Source organism: Puntigrus tetrazona, chromosome 10 (genome assembly GCF_018831695.1).
Source record: "Puntigrus tetrazona isolate hp1 chromosome 10, ASM1883169v1, whole genome shotgun sequence".
Lineage (NCBI taxonomy): Eukaryota > Metazoa > Chordata > Actinopteri > Cypriniformes > Cyprinidae > Puntigrus > Puntigrus tetrazona.
Window position 1 is genome coordinate 3,644,069 of NC_056708.1, and position 19,837 is coordinate 3,663,905.

The 19,837-nt window shown below is 38.1% G+C and overlaps 1 protein-coding gene across 1 annotated transcript; it reads right to left on the reverse strand.

Moving 5' to 3' along the window:
• sec31a (SEC31 homolog A, COPII coat complex component) lies at positions 1-19,813 on the reverse strand. The gene is given in 30 exon segments (XM_043250282.1): positions 1-1,106; positions 1,212-1,283; positions 1,592-1,711; positions 1,808-2,062; positions 2,149-2,207; positions 2,732-2,767; positions 3,616-3,975; positions 5,074-5,167; positions 7,574-7,669; positions 8,283-8,459; positions 9,261-9,434; positions 9,557-9,702; positions 9,898-10,024; positions 10,288-10,466; positions 10,577-10,757; positions 11,999-12,603; positions 12,606-12,885; positions 13,549-13,596; positions 13,682-13,756; positions 13,848-14,078; positions 14,158-14,310; positions 15,045-15,206; positions 15,287-15,386; positions 15,466-15,608; positions 16,434-16,574; positions 17,149-17,244; positions 17,358-17,556; positions 18,384-18,507; positions 18,799-18,878; positions 19,641-19,813. Coding segments are annotated over 29 exon segments (4,692 nt in total). The 5' UTR covers position 18,878; positions 19,641-19,813; the 3' UTR covers positions 1-926.
• Positions 19,814-19,837: the final 24 nt, after the last annotated feature.

Below are 19,837 nucleotides of genomic sequence, written 5' to 3' on the forward strand. Positions count from 1 at the left end.
TGTCTCAATTTGTTTTTAATAAAACTGCAAAACAGTCATCAGATTTACAGTACAATCTCAATTACTGAGACAGTACACAGATTGCATAAAAAACAGGGTTTTAGAGCAAGCCTCCAAACTTCTGTGCAGCCATATGCAACATTGCTCGAAACAGACGTACTAACAATGATAGCTGGCTGAAACTGTGATTAAAATAAAACATTCCCTTTATTGTAGCCTGACCTTTTATTTCCCCCACACACATCCTGTTTCTTTTGCCCCTTTATTTCAGAAGCAAGATCTGAAGAGATGTCTAAAACATACAGTGATGTACAACAAAGACAGGCAGCATTATTATGAAACAAACATAAATCGTGATTTAATCTTAAATTTTCAGTTGTACGAATGCCAAACACTAAAGCAATTAAACTGCTTAAATAAAAATTTATTGCAAATTTCTTTTGGCATGTTACCTTAATGCCATATCCAAAATGTATCTGCAGAAATGATGTCGTAATGCAAATCAAAGAAGATTCCCAGAAAACAAATTGAAATGCAGAGGAGCTGTAATAATCGTAAACATCTTAAAACTCAAAATAATAATGCCAGGTGAACAGCATAAATTAAGAACGATGCGCAGGAAACGATTAGCTTGCAGCTAGTCTTCAGTAAAGCATAAAACTCGCATATAATTTTATGAAGCTAATTTACCATTAAAACCGGAGACATAAAAAGGGAAAGCCCTATTGCACTCTGCTCTGTCATGATTACAAATATGTAATAATGACAACATTAAAACACAAGTGACAAAAACAAAAGAATAAACTAAAACGTCGCTGTAAACCAGACCGGTTAAGACTGGCACAGTATATGCGCAACTGGTCCTGGAATGATGGCTTTGCGGGTTTGAGAATACTTGTTGGTTCGTGTGTTAAAGAGAGCGGATATCAAACACCCAGTTTGTTGGCCTGTGTCAGCACCACCTTCAGCACGGGCATGAAGGCAGACGTTTCGCTGAAGTTGCTGCTGCTCACAATGTGCGTGTGGATGTTGAGTCCGTCGGCGTACAAGCGGTTCTCGATGCTGCGGGCCATACTGTGCAGACCACCGACGATAGCTGGAGACAGCTGGAGAACAGAAAGAGTGCGTCTCATCCAGAACGTCAAAATATAACAGCGGTATTACCACTGGATTACATGAAAGTGAGTGTTCGTTTACAGTGAGGTACTCACCGTTTGCTCTCTCAGCTTGTCATAGAGAAACTCGAGCCTCTTATGAGCATCATCCAACTTCCTCTTGGTTTGCTGTTAGGATGAAGGGGGAAAAAATTAGTTTACTTGGAATGCTGGGACATTTGAAACAGGATGCAGACAGAAGAACATGCAAAGAAACATTTTTGGTAGTAGTAGAACAGATCATGCTCTTGTTTTTTCAATCCATGATAGAAATTCCTCAATGCACAATGGAAAAAGTCACGTGACTTTGCGCTATGAGACTACGAGAATATCCAATAACCATTTCTAAAATGCACATCTGTTTGGTAGCTTTGGAAGACCAAGAAATCATGAAACAAGTGATTGCTTTTAATAGTGTTATTTCATTGTGAACAAACCGGGTCTGAAGCAGCAGCCAGGCACTTCTGGATCAGTCCCTCAAAAGTGGTCTTCAGAACCATGTGCTCCTCAGGGATTGGCTTTTTAGTTATCTTCTCAGTCGGTATGGACTGAAGTGGCTGAGAATAAAGTATTATATGTAATACTATTACAAGTGTACAACCATTAATAATTTGCAGGTTAGCATTATAGGTTTATTGTACATTGACTAATACCTTTATGACATCTCCAATTGGCGCTCCAGGCGCACCCTCCATGTTGCCCTGAGGCATGCTGGGGTTTCTGCCCGGGGGTCCCAGTGGCTGCTGCTGGATGGGGGTGAAGGTGGCTGGGCCAACAAGCTGATCTTGACCCTGCTGTTGTGGCTGAAGTGTCTGCATTGTTTGGGCAACAGGGACCTGAGGGTCATGACCTAGAGGGGCCATGATGGGTGCTGTAATGGGGGCTGGTGGAGTGAAGTTTTCTGGCATCTGGAGACCAAAAGCACAGCTTGTTTGTTCTGAAATCAAGTTCAATCCACGTAGGGTATAAGCCAGCAGACAGTCTTCAAACTCACCTTCTTCTTTTTGGGAGCTCTGTTGAAAGCGGGAGGATCGTTCCAGCCGTTCTGAGGCCCTGCAAAGAAACAGATGAGACCATTGCATTATGGATTTCAATTTGGTGGCAATGCACGATCCAACCTAAAGCTATTTTAACTTTCAAAATGGAGAGCGTAGAGTTGTTGATGAAAACGATATCATGTTGATTGAAATTAGGCTCTTAAATCACAACTATTGCAGGACTCAACAGTTAAATGTTCTGCATGCACCATAGAATGGGAAAACAATCAATTATATTGGACCACTAACAAAAAACGCCATTTTAAAATTTAAGGCAAGTTATTTACAGCCACAGTGACAGATACCAAATTTACCGTGCAAATGCAGAGCAAAACAAAAAAATCATTTAAAGCCAGTACTTGATCATTATATAGATAAATGAGCGATTAATGCATTTTAGAATTCAGAAAACCAAAATCAAATGTGCACAGGTTTACTGAATCTTGTTCATTTTGAATCTTGCAATTATCTATTAATAATCCAAGATGGACAATTATGGTCCTCTGTGTTAGATTGTCATAACTCCTTTTATAAATTCACCTTCCAAAAACCAGGCTGAGTCCTGATTTAATCCTCCTGCAAATACAGGTAGCTGATGCGTCAACTTTTTTAATACAACATGGGGATTTTAGAAATAAACTTACATAACTCTTAATAAACAGCAGCAGTTCAACACTGGTAGTAATTTTACTGGTAGTCTTTATTAGTTCAAAAATAGCCCTAAAAACAGCCAAGCAGACTTGTTTAAATGAGTCTGCAAGCCTACCTGTAACAAATGCTATAATAAACAAGATTTACTATCTATAATATATCTGATAAATATTTTACATGTTTTTGAAAGAAGCCTTTTATACTACTATATATTTACAAATGATAAAAAAATTAGAAACTACGGTTTTACAGTCTTTAGCATCACATGACCCTTTCAAAAATCATTCTAATATGCTAATTTGCTCCTCAAGACACATTTATAATTATTATCAATGTTGAAAACAGCTGTGCTTTCCAATATGTCTGTGAAAATGGTCATCTTTCACATTACCATTGAAAAGCTTGAAGAGACTTAAAAATAAAAAATCTGTTAGGATGCAAATAACTGATCAGTTGTTTGAAATATTAGGACACAATTTCCAACAGATGTTTTTAACATTAATAATAAGAATTATTTTTAAGTGAGCAGCAACACATCAGCTTATTAGAGTGATTTCTGAAGGATCATGTGACAATGAAGACAGGAGTAACGATGCTAAAAATTCAGATTCGAACTTACTTTTTACAATATATTAACATAGAAGTCAGTTACTTGAAATAGTTTTTGGAAGAAAAGGCTTTTGACCAGTGGTGAGTCTGCAATATATACAAAACACCTGATGATTCTGATCAGTCACTACTTGTGTGTCTTAGATCTGGTGCTGAGTGCAGACCTGTTCTCTGGGAGGCTGGAATCAGAGCGCTTTCATTCTGAGTACCTGGAGCTCTGGCGACCGGAGGAGGAACGTAAGCCGCGGGCGACCCTGGCCCACCATGCTGGAAAGACACGCCAGAAGAGAGAGGAGGAGAGAAAGGCTGGCCTCCCTGAGGAGGCCCAGAGATCACAGGTGGAGCTGCAGGGTGAGAGGAGGCAGGATGCATGAACTGTGGAGGATAGACAGCAGCGACAGAGGAGGAGGAGGAGGAGGAGGGTGGAGGAGGAAGAGGAGAAGCCATGGAGGAAGAGTACTGAAGAGGCTGATAGATGCCAGGTGTCCCGGCGGCAGGAGTGAACTGCTGAGTAGGAGGATAGTCTGAAGATCACGAGGAGAAGAGACAACAGGCATACGCTGTTAGTCGTTCATAGAGTCATTTCACAGTACAGCCGCAGTTATGAGCGTGCAGACATTAATAAACAGCTCTAGTGAAATGATCTTTAACTGTTATCATACATCTAAAGACAAAAGGTCATGCAAAGGATTTACAGCAGCAAGTCTCCGTAGAAAAAACACCATGCATTGCTTAAGGTTACACTTGTTGGTGAACCATAGTTAATTTAAGGGGACTGCGTGTGTAAATCTAACTACTGCTATCATGAGGCATTTTTAATAGATATGTATATTCAGATAAATGCTTACCGAACAGCCAAAACATTTAAAAACATTTTAAATTGCATTTTTAAAGTAAAACTAAAACTATTATTTTAAAAAAAATTAAAAATGCAGGTTGGTTATGAATGGGCTCTAAACTCATGTGCTCTAAACACTCAAGTCTCTACTAACAAGGGGATAAGAATGATCACTTTGATTCTGAAAATTGCCTGTGATCCTTATGATAAATGATACTCGAATCTTTACACCCCTATTGGTTACATTACAATAAAACATGGCAGATAAGTGACCCTGGACCATATTTTATACCCGTGCTACTTTAGGCTGGTTTTGTGCTCTAGGATCATATATAGTATGTACATTCATGCTATATTCACTGTACTTTTTTTTACTTAGTGTGAAGTAATTACTCAATAAAAAGAAGTATAGTCTGCTCAGAGATGATGTGATTTTAGACGCAGCCACCAAGTCTATCGTTAAGTAAATTGCTTATGTGCCTATGCTTTTGTGCTGGTTTGCTCTGTGGGCAAATTTACTAAATAACCAGCCGTCTAGAAGAAGGTAATCTAACAGCGCTCGCCAATATCAAAGGGTTTGAGACGACCAATTAAATCAAAGGCGGGCTTCACTTCAAAAAGCCTAAGTTGTTGAGTTTTTCAGGTGAAAAGAGTGAGTGTGAGGTAAAAAGCAGCTTTTAAAGAAGCATTTCTGTACCTTTAAGCTCATGTAGTGAGGAAACAAACCTTTGGTTTAGTCTAAGGTTTAGTGGCAAGGATGAGCACGCAGGCACTGTACACTTACTCTGGTACTGCTGGGAGTACATGAACGGAGCGGAGGAAGGAATGGACGCACTCACTGGAGACTGAAGGCCAAAGGCTGGAGCGGAGGACTCCGCCTGAGGACAGAAGAGACACAAACGTATTTACACTTTAACTTCTGACTTGTTACGTGATGAGGAGAACACAGCGTGATCCGGCCTTACGCCAACACTAGAAATGCACAAAACTACATTGTTTTATACCACAAGATCAAACGTTTGGGGTAGGAAAGGGCTCTTCTGCTTACCAAGCCTGCATTAATTCGATTAAGAACAGTGAGATATTATTACAATTTAAAATGGTTGTTTTCTATGAGAATATATAGTCAAATGTAATTTATTACTGAATTTTCAGCATCATTACTCCAGTCTTCAGCATCACATGATCCTTCAGAAATCATGACCCCAAACTTTGTCACCCTTTACACCACATTGCATCTGCCAGCTAAATATCACCTATAGCATTTACATAAATAATCCAAACCAGTGCCTTTTATTATGAATTAATGGCTTATTTTGATTTTGATACACCGATGTTAAACATGTCAAAAGTCTAACCTCATAAAAGTCAAAACAGTATACACTGACATCTGACTACGACTTAAAAGTACAACTAAACAGCTACATCACAAGTTTCAGTATATCTACAATAATCATGCAAATAAATATGAAGGAGTGAGGAGGGGGGGGTGTTGGTGAGCTGCCCATCTGTTAATGAAAAGCAGTGTACAGTTAAGAACAAAAAGACATGCATGAAGGACAGTCTGGAGTTTAAAAGTCAGGTGTACGTCAATCCTCGCACAACTGCACATCGCCAGGGCAACGGAAGCAATTTGATTAATCGATGTTAATTACGTTTTAGATACAGAAACATTGGAGTAACGTCATACCACAGGAGCAAGTAAGACTGCCGGCAGAAAGCAGAGAGTGATGGACAACCAGTGGTGCTGTATTTTACAGTAAGCTGTTTGTTTCCTCGTGATCTTAAATGTGCTGGGATTTCTATAACGCTAACATGAGCTGTGCTTTTGTTCTGTTGTTTTGTTTTATGCGCACCTTGGCGTTTCCATTCAGCATCTTTTTATGCAATATCCCAACGTGCATAAAAATAAGGTGGACGGAACCATAGCTGGTAACTCCAAACACTATGGATTTGTGTTGCCTATATTCAATTTTTTTACTGCTTTTCGGTTTTCACTTTAATTTGTTAATATAATTAGCTGTATTTTACTCACTCCATAGCAAGCCTTTAAACTTTTAGAACATAAGAGGAAGATATTACTATTTCTATAGTGATTATAATGTTTGGAGATGTTTACCAGTATTTTACATTATTTCTTAATGAAATTAAAAATATGCTTTATACACTGATGCAATGTGCATTCTTTGTACGTTCGGTTAAATGTTAAAACATAAAAACACAGGATGTTAAAGAAATTGGTTATTTGTAAGCCGCAAAAAAAAAACAAAACAAAAAAAAACATCTGCATTAATGTATAAATGAAGAGAAGCCACAAAAATTCATAAACGTTTCACACCTGCAAACTCTTGGACTGAAGAAAAATGAGCTTAATATTTATTAATACTTTTTAAATACTTCAAAAACTTTTTATTTTTTAAAATGTATTGAAATCTGATATGTAGTAAAACTACATATTTTTTTAGATTCTAACATGGATTGGAAACTCTAAAGCATTTTGTACAGGATTTTATTAAAATTTTGAATAAATTTAGAATTTTATTCAGCAAGGATGTAATATAAAATGTATTTAATATTAATATTAAAAGTAAAGATGTCCATTGTTAGAAAATATTTATATTTTGAATAATTTTTATTCATCAAAGAAAAGGTATAAAAAAATTAAGCAAAACAACTGTTAACAACATTGAAAATGAATCTATGATTTTGATTTCCGCATTTGAGCGCGGTTTCAGGATGATTTCTGAAAAACTAAGTAACAATGCAGAAACTTCATTTTTGATCAAAGCAATATTACCTTTTAACGTACATAAAAATATAAACTATAATATTTGACAATAGTAGGTTTTTTTGTCCTTTACTTTTGATCAAATAAATCAGTCTGGATGAGTTTCTTATATATATATATATATATATATATATATATATATATATATATATATATATATATATATATATATATATATATATATATATATATATATATATATATAGAGAGAGAGAGAGAGAGAGAGAGAGAGAGAGAGAGAGAGAGAGAGAGAGAGTTTGCAGGTATGAATCGTGTTTCTTAGATTAGAAAAGCAAATAAAAATGGGTTATAATGGAAGTCAACTAGAAAAGTTACATTACTGTTTAGACCTTAATAAAGCTCTCATGGAGCAAAGCCCACAAGAGGTCGACCGAAGAAATAAATAACGTCGAATTATGGTATTAGATGAGCGGTCTTGAGACCCAGCAGGTTTGCTCATGCGGTATGTGTCTGTCACATCTCTGTTGGTCTGTACCTGCAGGTCAGCAGCAGGCACGAGTGGGCGAGGGACACTGGGCAGAGCTGTAGGGGTTTGGTTACTCCAAGACGTGACAGTAGTGGCGGATCTACCCTGAACACAACACAAACACAAACACACGCTGTAGGGATGCACGAGATTATCAAACCAATATTGGAATCGCCCAATAATGGTTTTAAATGTAAATATCGGCATCAACAGTCACAAAAAAAAAATGCCGGTATGTCTTTGCCGATAAGAGGAATACGTTAACTTACATGTGCTCAGTTTGTGCTAGTGATTAGATCACATCTGCTGACGATGAGATTGAATGTTTTGGAGTGTTTCGGAGTGTTTTGGTACGTACAGCATATTAACAGTAATAGCTGTAGTTTTATATTGTAAATAGTTTAATTCCGTAGGGGGGCACTGTTTTCTTGCAAAAAAAATATTTAGACCGTTTCTGATTAAATAAAGCAGTAACAAACATAACACCTGTATTTTAATTTTATATATACTGACAACAAACCACAAGCTCTTTGTTCAATATTTCTGCACAGGAGAGAGGAGTCTTTTCCAAAAAAATATATTGTTATCGGACAAAGTGAGTTGAACACATATCGGCAAAATCCAATATCGTGCATCCCTAACACTCTGGTATCGGCCGCTCTTGAGTCAAACGATGCACCCGCGTGTTTTACTCGCCGGGTGTGAGCGAGTCTCGTACCTGTGGGTAATACTGGGCAGGTGCGACGGGCTGTGCGGGGACCTGTGGAGGCTGAGGCTGTGTGTACGTCTGCACTGGTACAGCAGCGGGAAGCGCCTGCCTTGCTCCAGAGACTCCAGACTGCTGCTGCTGACCCAGAGCTCGGCTCAGACGATCACGCAGCTGATGCACAGCAACCTGCAGACAAATACAAATCATCAAATACACACAACTAACATAATACAACTAGAAATTTCCATCCCACTTTATATTAAATACTATATTCTTACATTAGAATTAATAAAAATAAACATCCATTTTCACAGTAGCCTTTGTTATATTCCTACATTGAAAAAGGTTTAAGCGTGTGATTTGAATTATTCATATAATTATTTACAGGTGAAAGAATTTGATATCTGAATGTATTTTGCTTGAAAAAGCAGTACTTTGATGAAATTCACTGCATTCAAGTCATAATAATGCATGAACACAGAGATGGAATTTTTTTTTCGTTTGAAAGCAGATGCTTGGTTCTTTATTTTGATATATAAAGGCCCTGATATACTTCAAATGAAACTGAATGAACTGAAATGATGTCATTTCGAACAAAATTAGGCCAAAACTAAGCCGGTCCGAGGCGGTTACGCAGAATATTTGGAAAAAGTATACAACTATATATCACTCAACTTTTCAAACTTCTTTCTGCCCTTGAACAAAAAAACGAACAAGAAGTTCATTTGAAGTATATTGAGGCCTTAATATGTTCATATATGCATAGCAGAAAATATTCTGAAGGCCATCAAATGTAGGTAAAAATCATCAAAAATGCTGGCGTCGGCTGCCAACTTTTGGCCGGGAAAGAGTTTAACCTGTTTTTAGTGCTTGGCCACTATTATCATTTGGATATAAAGCTCAATAGGAAATAATTAAACATTATTTTTGCAAATGCAATAGTAGTTCACCATGGAGAAAACTTAAGACATAGTCTCTGACAGTCACCTGTTGAGTGTTGGTGGGCAGGTAGGATATGGCCGTCTGTAAGCTGCCCTGTGACGCCAGCAGACTGGCGTACTGATTCATCTTCTCTGCCAGCAGTGCACCCGTATCAGGAGACACACCACCCTGAGCTTTCAGCACAGCTCTCTGTAGGACCACCACCTTCTCAACTAGCTCCTACAAATCAGTGTTACAACAATCCATTAGCTCATACTTCAATGCACAAAAAAAAGACCAAATTACAATCAAATTAAATAAAAACAATTTAGTTTTGGCTCAGTGGGTTTCTGGAGCCTCACCTGCAGTGCCAGCGGGCTGCAGGAGTCCTGAGCTTTGGCCCAGTAGGAGACCAGCTGCTCTACCGTGCCTGCGCAGATGTAGCACAGACAGGCTTGGGCCTTCAGAGCCATGTCCTCCGCAGCCTCCAGCCTGGAGCCCAGCAGACCTGCAGCAAAGGACCGAACATTATACAACAACAAATACACAAAATAATGTTCTTTTTAGCAACATGGTCATCGGTAAGTTCTTATTACTAAGTTATTATATTATACAGTTATTTAATATAAATAGTAGCCAACAAAATCAATGATTGTTTGACTTAAGATGTTAGTGTAGCCTATAGAAGACGCACTCGACTCACCACAGAGTGAGGAGAACTCCTCTGGCTTTGCGTAAGTCATAACTGCAGCTAGAGCTTCCTTCCAGTTCTGCAGGTCACATGTCTCCAAAATGTCCAACCAATCCTTCATCACCACAGCACTAATGAGCTAAAATAAAATAAAATTGAGATCCAACATCAGAGGACTAGAGTAGATGCCAAGACATGTGATTCAAACAATTTAACACATCAACTACAAGTTTTGTATATTTTGGAAGCCTAAATACTATAATTAACTATATCTATAACTAGAAAAACTGGTTTGATTCTTAGACAGGTAAAAAAAAAACCCAGATATATAAGAGTAGTGGCACTGAGTCAGTAGTGGCAACACAACAGAAGCCTGTCTACTGTGGTACTACGTGACCTCACCTTAGAGATTTTGCTTTGAGTTTTGCTGAAGTATTTCTTCTGAGTCTTCTCCAGAAGCTTGGGACCTCCAGCAATTGCCAGGATGATGCCGTCAGCCATTCGGTTATCATGCAGACAGAGGTCAACAGCAGCTTCGTAATCCCCAGTCAGCAGTGCCTGGGTGATCAGCCCATCAATGTCTGAAAAAAAAAAAGCAGAACCCCAAATTGACCCTTAATTTTATTTGCTCCATTACAATGTTCATTATATCATGGAAGGTTATATGGTGAACATTCAAAAAGAAACTTGCCCTGGCTAACTTTGAGGTTAACAGTGTCTAAAGCAGGAACTGGAATAACATCCTTGGATGTCTCCTCAGCAGCAGGTTCTTCATCTTCAAAAGGAATCTCATCTAGGTCCAGTGTCTTAGTGGCAGGCTCTTCTTTTTCTTCTTCTTCTTCTTCTTCCTCTTCAGGGCTTGTCTTCTTAAGCTTGATAAGAAAAATATATTCGTAAATAAAATATGCTGCTTCTGGTAAGTTTAATCACAAAATATCAGCCGATCTTGCAATGCCCAAATGACTAAATCTGTGACCTGTGTTGGCAAAATGAGTCACAATGAGCAAATTTCAAACTAAAAATTATGTATTTATTGGATTTAGACAATTTATGAAAAAGTCAGCAAAGCAAATTTAAGGGAAACAGATTAAAAAAAATTTTCAAAAGGTTCCAAAGCAAAATCTCCCAGCAAAATTACCCTCCCAACTACTTTTAAATACTCATTCCCAGATTGATAATCACAAAATAAATGTTCTCTTTGTAAATATGAACTGCAAAAAGAACAAATATAAGAAAGAAGCGTATAGTGTATTTTACACCTAAACAAAAGCATTCATGAAAGAAAAGCAAACAGTAAAATGTAAAAATCACTGGAGTTCATTTCAAATAAATTGATTATTAACGCAACAAAAGCAGCTCAAATCAAGCAGCGAGTGATTACCTCTTTTCTTTTATCGTTTGATTAATAATGAGACAGACGGCCTATATTAAGACCATGTAATGAACGGATCTAATATAAATGTTACACATCCAATGTTTTTCCCCAAAAGTTTTCCAAACTTTCACCTTATGACATAACAGATTGTCTTTGCATAACTACTTAAACATATTTAGCAATATGGCAGCAAGAAAGGCAGCAAGAAAGCTAGCGAGCAGAAGAAAGGTACTCTCAGAAAAAGTTCAAATAAAGATGCTCTTAGTTGTTCAATCACTGTTTGGAGCATTGGATTACTAGATGAGGGCTTACTGACGTAATTTTGGTGAAAACCATTTTTTTTGCGCCTGTAGCTCAATTTCGACTCAGTTTGCCAGAATGGGTCACATTTGTTAGTCAACTACCAGCCGTTTTGGTAAAATCATGCTGGCTCTGTGTTATGTATGCCACAATTCTCAAAGTGGTAGAAAAAGTGCATGCATTTTACCATAAGACTACACCTCCTACAAGGCTTGGTTGAAATTAGTTGCAGCACTCAAAAATCTACGACAAAAAAGCTACCATGCCAGCATTCCTGTGTGAGATATCAGAGAGTAGTTTAATTCTTCAACTATATTTTCTCCCTCTGCCTCGTTAATTAATTAATTAATTCAATTCCAACACTATTTTACACAGTTACAAGGTAATTCCATCACACAGGGATGCAGCAAGAGAAGGCACTAGCAGGAGTAAATGTACCTCCTTCAGGGTTGTTGCCTCTTTAACCATGGCTTTATTTAGGTCACCACAATCAGAAACCTCTTTGTGATGTAGCACAGGCTGGTAATCACTGTTATTCAGAAGATCAGTCTCAGAAACAGGATGATGAGTCATCAAATCAGATTCTGGCGCAAGAGGTTGGGAGTCAACTGGAGTTTGCAAGCTCATGGCTTCTTGAGGAAAGATATCTGGAGAAAGGCCAGGAGCGGCCAATGGCTGAGAGCTACTACATGGTGGCATCACATCAGGTGCTGGCGGTTGTAATTCAATAGTAGGTTCTTGTAAAGACTCGAAAGGTTCAGCTGGCAGCACCAGTCCAGAACGCACTTCACCGGATGCTTGTTGATTGACTGGCACAGACTGCTGAAACTCAACTATTTGTTCACGTGAAAGAAGAGACTCTTCCAGTTTATCTGAAGATCCCAGGTGGTGAGGTTCAAAGAGTGGCACTGACTGCGATTGCTCTTGAGGATTGACCATCATTTGACCAGTAGAATCAACCTGTGATGTAGGTGTGGATATTGGAGTCTGGTCAAAGGAGTAGGTGAGTTCAACAAGAGGCATCTGGTCAAAGAAGGTGGTGGATCTACTGGTGGGGTGAAGTCCACTAAGGGCTGTGACTGAGGTTTCTGAGTTCTGGCACTGGGAGCAATTGTGGGCTCAAGCAACGATTCGTTAAGAGACTCAAGGTTTAACTGAAGGTTTGTAGGACTTGGATATTTTGGCTCGAGATGAGGCTGAGCTGACACAGCAAGGGGTTCAGTTTCAAGGACTGGTTCAGTCTTAGAAACAGAGTCAGGCACAAGGTTTGAGATGGGAACAGGAGCAGGATAATGGTGAGGTATGGAAGAAGGTATGACTGAAAGCTTCACACACACACCACAGTCAGGATAAGATAGAATGCAAGCAGTGAAAAAAAATAAGCAAACAAGATTATGGCATTGAAGAAGAGATTCTTATATAGTTGTTATTACTGAGTGATATTTATGCAATTCTTAGAGAGCACATTAAAATGGCAAGGGTCGGCTAAACATTTCCGGTTTTGACTGGCTGGCTACTGAGCAAATGCTAGGGGTCATGGTGCAAATTGCAAGCTTTTATCAGTTTACGGAGTCACAAAATGTTACTAAAATGTTGCTACTTCTAAAATGAGTGTTTTAGAATTAATTTATTGACAGAAATTTGCTAGTTTTCATTAACAGAATTCAAGGATTGATTTTAGAGGTAATTGTTAGTACAACAACTGTTTTCCACTTTACTTGGTTTACAAAAAATGTACTTATTTATGCAAGTATCTTTTTCGCAAAGAAAAAAGGAAGTTCCTTTTCACTTCCCCTTGCTTGGAGGAAAGCACAAAACAAAACACAACACACACTCATGTTGCCGTCTTGTTTTGTGTAATGAATTAAAGCACAAGCATGTTCTTGCTTGGTCTCAAAAAGTCACAAATTGTATGCAGAGGCTGCCTGAACCAGTCCAAAATAGAAAGGTTTAACCGTTAGCTAAAACACAATGACTGGTGCACTTACCACATCTGCCTCATCAGATTTGCAGTTCCTTTCTAATGCTGATGCAATCTGAAAACCACAAGCAAAATAATCAAGACACAAAGAAGCAGATACAGATATTCACACTACAAACACTGTAAACACTCAAAAATACCTTTAAAGCGAGCTCTTCCTTCTTGTATCCCAAAAGGTCCAAATATTTCCCCCGTGCATCTTCTTCAAAGTTCACCTGAGCACATAAATCCATTAGTTTTAACTTCGGTAAATATTTGATTAAGTAACACAAGTACAACACCTTACAAACTTTTCTAGTTTCCCACCTTCAGAAAAGACCATACGGTCTTCTCAAATTCACTCTGAGCAGCTTCAATCTTGGTTTGGCAGTACTCAAGAAAATTTCCTACAGTGAGGGTTGATTGAAGTTGGTTCGAGCGATCAAGAAAATCTGTTTCCGTCACAACCTGACTGATATGAACGACATGGGCAGAGGTCTGCTGGGGCTGTTGGGCCGCAGGCTTAATGTTATCCAAAGTAACTAGCTTTCCACCAAACTGCTCAGAAAAAAGACAAAAGCTGATTAGAAACAAGCATACCATTTTTAAGATTTCTTTTAGATCTGTTGGCACTTACAGCAAAAGATGCTCCAACTGGTCTGCGGATCCATTTGGGGGGTTTTTTGAGAGGTGTGACTGTGCTTTGGGACGTGGTGGTCTGAGGCAGCTGTAAAGGTGGCAGCATCTTGCCTGTACCAAAAGGATCCATATTTCCAAACGAGCTGCTTAACTGTGGAACCAAAAACATCAGGATCAACTTTGAGGAAAGCAGTGCTTTCAGAGCTTATGAAAATCTTAGCGATTATTAAAGGAGGCCAATTATACCCTTTTTACAAGATGCAATAAACGTCTCAGGTGTACCACAGAATGTGTCTAAAGTTTCAGCTCAAAATATCTCACAGATCATTTACAGTATCATTTTGGAAAATGCCTATTAGGGGTTAAAGCTTGGAACACGCTGTTTTTGTGCAAGACCCTTTTAATGCAAATAAGGTGCTACTCCCCGTCCCCTTTTGCAGAATAGAACTGTTCTTTTACAGCTTGTTCCTCAGATACTGTGCTAAAAAAGGTCATCTATAACACCGAAATCATGTCTTTTATTCAGAACACACAAGTTATACACACAAGTTTGTTAAAAACACACACACACACACACACACACACACACACACACACACACAAGTTAAAAGAAATTGCATGTTTATATTAGATTTGCGTGGCAACAGCTTAATATAAGGTAAATTAATCAAAATCAATCATCATTTTCTGTGCTCGTCATTGCAGTCAAAGACAAAGAAGTTAGCATGCTTTGCTTGATTTTACCCAAGAAACGTAAAAATGGACTAGGTTAATCTTTTTCACATTTTCTGAGTTGGTAGATGAACCGGGGACCAGATTACAACATTTAAAAACGTGAAAAAATACGATTGTCATGAAATGTCACCTTTAAGAATTAAAATGTACCTGTTCAGCCTGTAAAGTAACAGCGTTGTCATTGCTTCCTCCCATAACGGAGTATATGCTGATATGGCCATCAAAGGCAGCAGCAGAGAGCACAGCTGGGTTCCTGGGACACCACTGGATGTCAAAACACCACTGAGTACTGGTAGGCAGCTCATACAGCACCTGTTTGAAAAGACATCACAGGTTACACCCCGTAACGTTTCGGTGGCAGCGAAGTATTCATCACATGACTGAACTCTCACCTCAGCCGTGTTGGGGTTCCAACACAGGATGCGGTTATCTTTCCCGCAGCTCAGGAGCAGCTCTGGGTCTGCTTCACTCCAGGCAATCGCCAAAACCCCTCTGAAAGCACACATACAGGCCGATGAGGATAAAGAACGACTCAAAGAGTGTAAGAGTAACTGCTGGTGTTTATGTCCACCTTGTGTGGCTCTCCAGCACTTTGAGAGGGGATGTGGCAAAGCGCAGGTCCCACATTTGGATGACGGGCATTCGGTCGTCTTCAGACGCCAGAACCAGCTGAGTGGCCACCTCCGGGTTCCAGGCCAGACCCGAGCAATGCATCTGAACCACAACACCAACTCGATCAAAATCACAGGAATCAGTAATAAAAACAACATGCTTCAATACACAAGCATACCCTACCATTATAATAACTAGGGCTTTCAAGCAATTAAAAGTTTTAATCTAATTAATTACACAATGGTGATCAGCGAAAAAGTAACTTTGAATTAATCACACATCATATTTGGCTGAGAAATGACTTTTGATTGCTGCTTTTTACATTTAGCACAATAAAGGCATTTCAAAAAGAAGTTTTATTAGAAATACTTTGATTTAACCAAGGATTTATCATTCTAATAAAGTTTTAATATCAAGCTAACCTTTGAAATATTTGTTGTCAGTTTTTTTTTTATACAATGAAACAGTTTGGCACCAACATTCTACAAATTCTGCTTTTAGGTTTTGAAAAAGTCTGAAACAACATGCTGGAGTGAACTATTGTTTTCCTTGTTTTAATTAATATGGGAAAAAATAAATAAATAATGAAATTGTAAATAACAAAATTAAAACTGCCCGTAACTGGTGGTAAATCTTGAGTCTCCCCACTGTATGTTACATTTAGCTAAAATCAGACAATACTGTGCCACCAATCAGTGTTATGAAATGGAAGATAACCAATGGAGTGGGTGCATTAAATGCATGAATAATTTATGCATTATTTTTCTTTACTAATTCATTAATTTTACACATTAAATTGACAGCCATAGTAATAACATGATGCTTTGTCTTTAGTTAAATACAACAATTTTTATGCATTAGTGAAATATTAAATGGCTGTTATTAGGTTTAGTGAAATCAAGGCAAAATAAAAAAAACTGGACAAACCCTGTTGCTGTGGTCGCTGACTTTGATTATCAGGTCGTTCTTTCTCAGATCCCAGACTGAAGCTTTTCCGCTGGGACTGGCTGAGGCCAGGATGTGTTGCACCTGTTTGTTCCACGCTACACAGCTGATGTCCTCTAGGGGCTAAAACCAACATCAAAGTCAATATTAAATGGGCGATTGATTACTGTACCAGGACAGTCTCAAGTCAATCCCTCCATAGATATATGGGCTACTTTTTCAAGTCTATGGTCAAGTCTTTTAAGAGTTAAATGTTCTTCAGTGAACTCACTCTATTTAAAGGATAAGTTCACTTCCAGAATAAACATTTCCTGATAATTTCCAGAAAATTATCCAGATTGTCCACTTCTTACTTCCATTTCACTTTTTAACCACAAATGTCACACACACAATGTAATCCTGTTGGAAAGGTCAAGCGAGGTTAGTTCTCCCATCTCATTTTGACCTCCAATTTTCCCACATCTTATAAAAAAATTTTTGCACAAGGCATTTGACTTTTTTGCATGTTCGCTTTGTAAATACTGGGTTGGTACTTCTGCCTACGTGTGACCTCCACAACCAACAGCATAGTGATGCATTCCAATTTAAACCACACTAATGCCATTCATAACATTCATCAACTATGCATCTTCTCAACATTTATCGAAAATCAATAAGAAAACTAGGCCTGCTTCTTGAGTGCACATAAGATCTGTACCTGCGTTTTGGGTCCTGGCGTCATTGGGGAGCTTAAGTTGTTCAAATCCCAAATGTAGATTTCGGACTCATTTCCACCAGAGGCCACAAGGTTTGCCTAAAGAAAAACAAAATGTATGCACACTGTCATAACTCTATTTAGCTGACGTGGAAAAATAATTAATTCTTGTACAAACTGACCAAAGAATAAAAGCGTGGTTTGGGTATTACCTGAAACGAGTTGACATCGAGAGCTCTTACAGGTCCTGTATGTTTCTCACTCTGGGAAATAATCACTTCGCTGTCTCCAGCAACGATTTTGGAGGCGTCATAAAGGATGATGTTGCCATTCTCTCCTCCTGCGATGAGGACACCCGATGGCAAACTCTGGTCTTCAATGCCATGTGGACCCCAGACGAGTTTGTGGTATCTAGAGACAGAACAGAAAGTTCAAAATGAACACATAAGAACAAGGTGAACTTTGTTAAATGAATAAAACAAAGTTATTCACCAAATTGAAATGGAAATTGAAACGGTTTATATTGATTTATTTTATCTTTTGTGACCCTGGACCACAATACCAGTCATAAGTAGCACAGGCATATTTTGCAATATGCCAAAAATATGGTATGGGTCAAAATGATAAAAACATCAGGACATTCAGTAAAGATCATGTTCTATAGATATTATTCCTGCTGTAAATATATTAAAACTTCATTTTTATTAGTAAAATGCGCTGCTAAGAACGTAATCAGGACAACTTTAAAGGTGATTATATTTAGATTTTTTCCATCCTCAGATTCCAGCATCTCAGATAGATGCATCTCAATCTATCCTAACAAACCAAAATCGAATTGAATTCAATTGAATTGAAAGCTTACTTATACACCTTTCAGATCATGTATAAAGAAAACATCTGCAGTGATTTGTTTAGCAGTTTTTCCAAGATGCTTAATTATATACATATATACACACACATATATATACATATAATCTTTCTTTTTCCTGTTTTCATTTTACAGACATTTTTGTGAGAACAGTCCAAAAAAATGAATTCAATCACCATTAACCCATTACGATTTTTAACTTTATTGCTTCCATGAAAAACGAAACATGAAACGTGAATGGGGAGCGACTCTTGTCAAAAAGCACTATGAAAGATATACTCCACTGTTTTCAATGGTCCCATTTGTTTAGTGGTCATTTGGATGGCAGAACTGTAAATCACTAGCAGACGACATGAGCAAAATGCTGTACCTGTGTGGAGAGGAGAAAGAACCACATGACTTCATGGATAAAGAGGGATCAGCCAGATCCAATTCAAAGATCTCCAGAGACGCATTGGTGCTGAAGGTGGCATCGAGCTGCTGGGCTGATGTACCTGAACACACATTCATCAGTAAGACACATTAAACAAAACATATTTGATATTTGACAGGAATAAAAATTAAGCTGTGAACTTTCAGTTGACAAAAGAACTCCATAAAACAGTTTTGAACCTGTTAAGGTGCCAATCTAGCACCTTTACACGGTGTGCGACATTGTAAAAATGCGGTCTACTAATCTGTTAAAAACACCGGTGTTCACTCTCCCTGATAGGTTTTCGCATGTCAGCTCCACTGTGTACAACAGCAAGAGTTTGGAAATGAATTCAGTGACTGATAGCAGTTACCTGCTGCCAGATAGATGGGGTGCTGTTGAGCCGGACTCCAGGCCTGGATAGCTGTTCGGTTAATTTCTTTTAGCTTCATCCTATGATTTAAAAAAAAAAAAGATCATAAAAAATGAAAATGACTATGCTATGATTATTAAGTAACTGTCACACTGACATTGTGACTTACCTAAACAATGTGCAAATTGTTTAGGTAAGTTAAGGTAATAAAGTTTGTTAAGTTTAGTAGATGGTATAACTTGGAAAGACCTACCAATTGACACTTATTTAGGTGCATCGCCAAAATATAATGTAATTATACATTAATTATTCAGCAACACTTTATTTTAAAGATGTCCTTGCAACATGTACTTACTATTATAAAAACAATACATTATCCATAATTACATGCAAGTATCCACAAGCCAAACCCTAACCATATAGTTTGTGCATGCTGTTCATTATTATAACTCAGTACTTAAATGCATAATTACATTGTAACAATGACACCTTAAAGTAAAGCCTGACCCATTAATCTAATGACAATAAAAACTGTATTTATTGAAAAAAATAGCGAAACAGCAGCTAGGATCTTCATTGCAAATAACATACAATATCTAACTGGTAAATAATTAAAGACATTATACCTACAGTTATACAGTTACTGGACAAGATATGTTTAGAATAATAACTACGCGTGATAAAGCGCTGTTATAAATAAAAAGAGAAAAAGCATGTTTAGTGAATGAAATGTGAAATATGTACACGTTATGTCCATTTAAACAGATAATACTGCAGGCTATTGCCTAGAAAGGCTAACGCAGCGATCCACAGAGGGACTGTGTTAGTTTTAAAGTGTTTACCTTTTCTCGTCGCGCTTCCAGCGGTCACACACAGACTCATCCACGCACAAACACGACAGTTAGAGAGAATTAGCGGGATAACTTTACGATATCCGTGGGTTAGCGTGAGGTTTGTCTGCAGATGGACAGAGCTCCACGTCCCCAGTGCTGTCCATCAACGTGGCACAACAAACCCCGCCCACCGACATGACGATTTC